At 38.3% G+C, this 7,907-nt stretch overlaps 1 protein-coding gene across 1 annotated transcript; it reads right to left on the bottom strand.

The window, feature by feature from the left end:
• Positions 1-1,758: 1,758 nt before the first annotated feature.
• slc25a48 (solute carrier family 25 member 48) lies at positions 1,759-7,378 on the bottom strand. The gene is made up of 7 exons (XM_066649686.1): positions 6,957-7,378; positions 5,875-5,918; positions 4,963-5,034; positions 4,584-4,836; positions 3,700-3,975; positions 3,241-3,374; positions 1,759-2,284 (listed from the first exon to the last, which is right to left on the bottom strand). Exons 1-7 carry the CDS (start codon positions 7,000-7,002, stop codon positions 2,180-2,182), a joined length of 930 nt encoding a protein of 309 aa, XP_066505783.1. The 5' UTR covers positions 7,003-7,378; the 3' UTR covers positions 1,759-2,179.
• Positions 7,379-7,907: the final 529 nt, after the last annotated feature.

The raw sequence follows: 7,907 nt of genomic DNA, 5'->3' as shown, positions 1-7,907 counted from the left end.
TCTCTTCAGATTCACCGTTCAGCCACACATTTTAAACAATTGATGCGTAAAGTGAAAAACTCTGTTTTGATTATCTTATTACGTTAACACCTGTGGAGGGGTGGCATGTATTATGCAGCAAAACAGATCTCCACAACAGCGGATCATGTGGATGTTTCTGTTATGTGGTGGCTAGTACCTACCAAAACATTTCCAAGGATGTACAACCCTTGAACAGGTCACAGGGCCATGGGCACCAAAGGCTCATTGATGCTTAATGGGAGTGAAGGCTAGCTCAAGTGTTCCAGTCACACAATAGATATGCTATAGCACAAAAGAAATAGCTTTCTGTGTATGTAGCTTCAACCCATGCTGACCCTTTCATTCCCTCAGGAATCTTATGTTTTATATAAGAGTTTATATGTATATGTGTACAGAAAATATGATTTAAACACAATTTATATATGTGACTTCTACACAGGATTGTGTTCCTGCCCAAGCTGGGAATTTAACCCTAGTTTGTCATATTAAGAGCAGCACTGATTACTCACAGCATTATAAAACATCTTCAGACATTCACATACACATTCTTATGTATAAAATGATTCTTTTACATTCCAGGACATTAGGAACCTAAAAGGGTTTTTTTCTATGGCATTGCTCCATATAACTCTGTTATGCATTTATCTTTCTTACAATTTAAGTAGTTAAAAGTACACTGTTGACCTCTAGTGTTGGAAAATGCAACTACCAATTGGATATAACAATTGTGTAGTTCTAGGAGCAACTGCGTCCCCTAGTGGATAGCTGTATTCTTTGCCCAGGGCACAATCCCTGACGCAGTACTTACAAAATTGAGTGGTGCTGTGGAAGAAGCCCAAACTTTACCCTCACTGACTTTAATACTCGCTAATGTGACTACATTAAAAGATGCAGAGCTTCTGAATGTAGCTGACCTGAGAACAGCGTTTCCCCACAATAGTAGACATTGTCTTTAACAGTGTAAAATCTAATTTCTGCCCATTCCACGTTACTATGAAGCCCCCATAGAGGGTTCAGTTCTGTTATAACCCAAGAACATCTCTTGTAAGGGTCCTTGAACAAAGCATTAAAAGAGCAGCCGTCTTCCCTAATGATTTTTTTCTTATTATATCACAGCCAGTGTGCGGAGACTCAGTGGCCTGGATGTATCAAAGATTCTTTCTTATATATTATATATAAACCACCATGCAGCAGGCTTGATCTACGGAGCATAAAGCAATTGTGAGTTTTCTTTTGCTTATAAGAAACAGACACGGAATATCTACATTTACTCAAACAACACAAGCTTACCACACTGACACTGTGGCACCAGCACTGGGTGCACAAAGCTGCTAATGTTGGGACAAGGCTGGTGATTATGCAAGTTTGTCCCTGTGCCTGACATGCTTTTGTTCTGGAGTTGTTTTTATGTAAGTTTGGATTATATAAATAATTTGACTTTTGATCGATAAAGGCATTTGAACTCCAAATTTAGAAAACAGCACAATCAATGATTAACCGCATTTTGTTGGTTTCATGTTTTTCAAAACCTTAAATCCATAATCAATGTTACAATGTCCATTCCTTTTTGTATAACAGGCAAGATTTTCTCTACAAAACAAGCTTTATCTGTGTAGGTACTGCAGCTAAGAGATCAGGAAAAGGCTTTTGGCTTAAATGAAGTAACCACAAAAAAAGCTATGTATCATTTTAACTGACTGAAAAGCACCAATGCCATGAGTTTAGATAAACGCAGTTTATTAAGTTTACATATTTGCAACATATTGACAATATAAATATCTCATGTTTGAATCTTGATATCTACAAATGATAAAATCATGCAAGGAACTCTAAGACGTGTTAACTGTTGACTCACAATGATCACTACCTTCAAGGGAGTATTAATATTTATAATGAAGCTTATAATGAATTCACGCAACCAAAAGTAAAATATCAACTCTGTATATACATATATTAAAATGTTCTAGCAAAAGCAAACTTAAAACCTGTAAATAAAATCCCATTCAATGGGATTCTTTCTTAATATAAGAAATATGTGAAATGTAACTGATACTGTATTAACGTATCAACAACTAACTAACATTGGTAAACAGTAAATTAGTGGATGGATATTATCCGTATGAAAAACTAATCAGTCTCTTTGTTAATAGGAAGGTTGTTACCGGCTTCGAAAATATTTGAGGGAAAGTTCATAGCCAAGGAACATTGTAGCACTCATGGGAAATCCTCTAACAGCATTCACTGTGGCACCACGGAAGAACACCTGGATGAAGGAACAATATATTCAAACGTTAAAATCAGTTAAATTCATCATTTCAAATGTTCAAAAATCAAAATTGTAAAATTTCCCTGAATGTTTAAGTATAAAGTCTTCTATGTATTAGTTTATGTATAAAACCATAAAAATAAATAGCAACGACGACTGTTATATATATATATATATATATATATACATGACTTATGAGTAATTCAAATTCAGATATAGTGAATATATTGGTTTCATAGAAAAACAACGAACAAATGAGCAAATATTAATTAAGTCCTAAATATTAAAGTAAATTCATTTTTTTTTAAATCACCATTTGACTGTACATGTGTGACTGTGTGTGCATAGCACTCGCTCCCGATTCTCCACCCACTGACAGGATGAAGCCATGTGTATAGTTTCAAATCAGTAATGGTGATTTCAGCAAAGTATTATCAAAAACGCTGTGATGCTACCCAAATGTAATGCAAATAATACATTTTCTTAGTCTCAAATGCAAACCAAAGAAAAAAAAAAGACATTTTGTCTTTGTAAAATTTTCAAATAAATAAAAGGTTTAAATGATTTGCACACCATTGCGTTGCTTTTTTGTGAGCAAAGAATTCATATAAACTGTAGACTTAAGTTTGGGCTTTATATAAAGTACACAAAAGAACTCAAAAATTTGAAATGGAAATGCATTGGTCTTGTCTGGTATCCTGCATGACCTCATGAATCTCAGCCAGTTTGGCATTTACACCAGTAAAGATAGATCAGTATCTCTCCTATTTATCCAAAGTGAACATTTTGTTACTGATTATTTTATTGAGCAACAGTACCATTATAGGTCATTTCCTGTCTAGGCCTATAATACAATCCTCTCAAAAAGAATGTGCCTTCAGTGGTAATCTTTTTGAACATCATGCTGTGATGACATGACATTAAGGTTTATGCCTTTAGTTTGGTGAACTTACATGTAGCCCTTCTGTTTTGTAACTCTGTATGATGCAATGTACAACTCCTTTATATTTCCTGTCATACATGGCGTCTGCCTGCAGTCGACTCTTGACCACATCAGCCGGCGTTGCTGTAACCCAGGATATGGATCCTGCAGAAAATTGGCATCATTAAGAAAGCAGCATTAAGAAAATTTAGGAGTTAGGAGATGGCTTCATAATCTTTATAATCACAATCAACCACTGGGTATTACTATATCAAAGAAAATGTCAGTGTTACAGTCTTGTACTCTGGCCTCTATATTATTTTTGAGAAAATATTTCTGTACCATATGTTTTAGGCTCAGATGTCCTAACTATGGTCTGTCTGATTTATAAAAACAACAAAAAATCTAATAAACAGTGAACCAACACGCTGAACCAATTTAATCTAAACACATGCCAAAACGACAACATTGGGGACAAGCATGTGTGTACCTGCTAATCCTCCAGCAAGCCATATGGAGCAGAGGTGAGGGGAGCTGTCGCCTTTAGGGTTTAACCAGTCACAAAACAGTGTATATGGGATGAAGTAAAGGGCATAACCGGGCACATCCCGCAGCACCATGGCTCCTGCTCCTCTGTACAGCCCTTGGATTCCCTCTGTCTGCAGAATGCTGCTGATGCAGTGAAGGGGTCCTCTGTAGACAGGTTGAGTACGAAGTCCTACTGATCTAAAAGGAACGCTGCCATTGCCAGCAAGTGTGACGTTTTCTGTTAACACAGACCACATATTAAATGTTGTGAAGGAAACACAGGTGAAAACCTGCTTTGTAGAATACAGATATTGAAACTTGGAGTACCAGGCAATGCTAAGCTATTTTTAGATGCAAAATAAGTCATCAACCCCTGCAAATGTTCCTTCACTCACTCACCTATGATTTTTGCCACATTCTCCACAAGGGACACTGTTCAGTGCTTCATATCATAAACATTGTGTGTCCTGGCTTCTTTCAAAACTATGCAGGCTTACAATGATCTACTTTAACTGACACTCTTAAGAATCTAAAATTAGGCTTTAATGATTCAAATATTCAAAAGCTCTATTACCCCACAGTAAGATACCTAGCTAACATCATCAATCTCACACTGTGATTTTTACATTGTGAGATTGTGTTTACATTGTGAACAGCTGGATTCCTCTCTGATTTCCAAATGTAGCATGATATAAGTGCATTACTGATACCAACATTTTGGCATAACAGACTGTTAAAGGAGAATCTTTAAAGGAGAAGAGTAAATAACGCTCAGAATAACTGTCAGAAATGTCTGATTTCACTACAACTAGGCTTACCTTGACTTGATTTGAATTTCAGACCTACCTGCAAGAACGGGTTGTGTTTGCATTTGCAGCCTGATTTTGACCAGGTCCACGGGGGCTCCCAGGCCTACTGAAACCAGACCTGTCATCATACTGGCCACAGTCAAGTCCAACATTCCAGATGGGTGCCTCCCATCACCATGAAGAAGTCTGCTAATAAACCTTTGCGAGTTGCTGAAGAAACCAAACACCATAGAGTTGTAGAGTGTGATGCTAGCCAGTGGAAAGGAGAGACCTTTAAAAAATCCTGCAACCTAACAGAAATCAGAGGCATGTGTGACAGATCCTGATGAATGGTACTGCATTAACATACCTCCAGGCACATTCCGGAAACAGGTATGTAGTACATATGAAAAGAAGGGCAGTAGCTGTGTACTTACAGTCTCTTTTTTGTAGATGGTAATAATACAATGGAGACTGTTCTTGTATCCTTTGCCTGCCTGTAAACGTGTCTGTTAAGTATACAAATAGAAATTACATTTTAAACAGGTAAAACCCAACAACTCTTAGATCACAGAAGTGCATACGTGTCAAAGTCTAGAGGCAATAACCATAAAACTCACAGCCTCCAAACTGAAACCATTCAATGATGCTCATATTTCTAGCATTAGGCTCATTATCCACAACATTTCATCCATTCATTCATTTAATTATTCATTGTCTGTAACCGCTCATCCAGTTTCAGGGTCGCGGTGGGTCCGACTCGGAAGCACTGGGAGCAAGGCGGGATCACACACCGGAGGGGGCACCAGTCCTTCACAGGGCAACACATTCACTCACATACTCACAGCTATGGACACTTTTGAGTCTACCAACATTGAACCATTGGAGGAAACTGGAGCACCGGGAGGAAACCCACGCAAACATGGGGAGAACACACTCTTCAGTCACCCGGAGCGGGAATTGAACCCACAACCTCCAGGTCCCTGGATCTGCGCCACCGTGCCACCCCTTTTATCCAGTTTTTACATGAATTAATTTTATATACTTATATGTTTGTTTAAATTTGGACTCTCACAACTGTAATTCACAAATACACAGTATGTATAACTTCATAAGCATTTATACAATATTTATTCCTACACTCCCAATACACTACCTCTAATTTACTCATGTTAACTTATTTTAAAGACACAAAAGTTTTCTAATATTTTTAGAATTATGTATTTTTTTACAGGTAAATCATAGGGAAGGACACCTATATAAATGTCTTTTATAGTTGATCATTTTTATTTTTACACATGAAACGGGATCTTTGCTCATTTTTCTGTTATAAAGAGGACTTGGGATACCTTAACTGTGTCAAGTGGATGTCCAACAATCACACTGGAGGCACCTGAAACCACAGAAAGAGGCATTGTGTTTGTGGAAAATAACCTGCTGAATTATTTTAAGCAGGACACCACATGCTATTGGAGAGGACGAGCAGTTTTTTATGACAGCATTGTGGGTGGACGTCCCACCAACGGACTCATGAATACCACTTTGTCCTCTTTGATGAATACCATACATTGTGTGTTTTAGGGTGAATGCACAGGCACATAACAAGTCTGAAAGATTGCCATAAAGCCAACAAGCTCACTTGGACACTACTTCAGGAGGGATTTTTAGGGTAGCTGGCCATAGGCCGGTATAGCCCCCCTGGATGCCTAGTCCCCCCCCTCCAAATAAGCCCACAGTGCAAACAAACTTGAAACTCTGCCACTTCTGTAGTCCTGTGTACAGGCTTTTCAAAGTGAAAGGGGCTTACTTTATCTGCATAAATACACCATTGATTGTATTCTACTGGATTCAAAAGAATAGTTTCCACATGAATTAAATTTACAGCACTGTAATGACAGTCCATCTGGCCTATCTTGGCAAGCACTCGTGTAATATATATCTGCACATACCACACCAGTGCACATATATCATCATGTACATTCCAAGCAACTGTTTTTACTGTAATGGGCGGTTTGCGAAAAAAAAAAAAAAAAAAAAAAAAATACAGAAAAACGCAAGTAAACAAGGTGCAGCAACGCCCCTCAAGGCTCGAATACTTCTGTGATTTCTATTTCCAGACTTTCCTTTAAAAATAAAAAAGTTTGGAGCCTTTTATTCAGAGGAAAAGATCATCATACTAAGCCGTGCCTTTCATTCGCTGTTGTTAATTTAAGCTGGTGAAGGATCAGTTTTCTAAGATAAAGCAGTTTGTATTCAGCATATACAGGTTTAAACATATGGCATGGTCAAACGTGTAGTTTGTGGTGTGTTTCTTGCGAAATCAGACTTCGTTTTTTGTTTAATTTCTGTTTATTCTCAAGTTCGCCGGTTTCATGCCCCAAAGCAACCGAGTCTAAAGACTACCTGAAATAACTACGCTTAAAAACCTCACCTCCAATCCATCCCGCCAGAAAATCATCCAGCTGAAAGAAAGTCATCTTACTCGACGACACTTTAGTCTGAGGTAAACACTGTGTTCATTCGGCTTCAGGACAGATGCTCCTTAAACGTTCAGCGACATTACAGACCTACCCCCTCTTGCTACGTCCCCACACTGAAGGACCTGAAGCTCAGAGCACAACTTTCCCTCAGATGTGTGCATTTTGGGGGCGTTGTTTCAGACACAGCCTCCAGAGCCTGTGCTCCAATAGCATCGCGAGAAAACCTGAGTGGCGTTATCAGGATCAAAACATATACCATAAGAGCAACATTGCTACTTCCAAGAGTTCGCGTTGTTTTCTGCTCTCCATTCGATCCTTTCTAACCCATAATGTCTGGAAAAGCGCCGCAGTGCAAAACACTTGGTCTCAAACCCATTTTCACCGTTCTTAACGCGCCAGGAACCTCAGTGAATTTTAAAATAAGGCAGGTATAATACGGGTGGTGGATCATTCTCAGCGCTGCAGTGACTTAAAGAGTGGATCAGACACAGAGTTGGTGGAGTTTTTAAGCACTGCGTGCACTCACTGTCCACTCTTTTAGGCAAATCTGTTGGTCTAGCTTGTAGATGTCAAATCAGACATTTTTTAACGGTTTTTCTGTTGTTGCCGTTTGTGTTGGTCGTCATCTGGTACTTCGTCAGTTGTCCTGCACACAGGATACTATTGGCTGGATATTTATGTATGGTGAAGTATTCCCAGTCTAGCGCTGAGATCATCATTTTGATTTGCCAGCTAATCATTTTGAAAAATCGCATTTATGACTTGCTACCTGATATAAATTACACCCTGTTCTGTCTGCCATATATAATGATAATTATGAGAAATGTTATCATCTTTATAACGTAATAAAAGGTGGAAAAATTTTCCCACAGTGAAGTCTGCTGCCTCAAACAATCTGCTAT

This window comes from Hoplias malabaricus, chromosome 17 (assembly GCF_029633855.1).
Source record: "Hoplias malabaricus isolate fHopMal1 chromosome 17, fHopMal1.hap1, whole genome shotgun sequence".
Classification (NCBI taxonomy): Eukaryota; Metazoa; Chordata; class Actinopteri; order Characiformes; family Erythrinidae; genus Hoplias; species Hoplias malabaricus.
The sequence above is the reverse complement of the archived record's forward strand: the minus strand, read 5'-3'. Positions and strand labels throughout refer to the sequence as shown.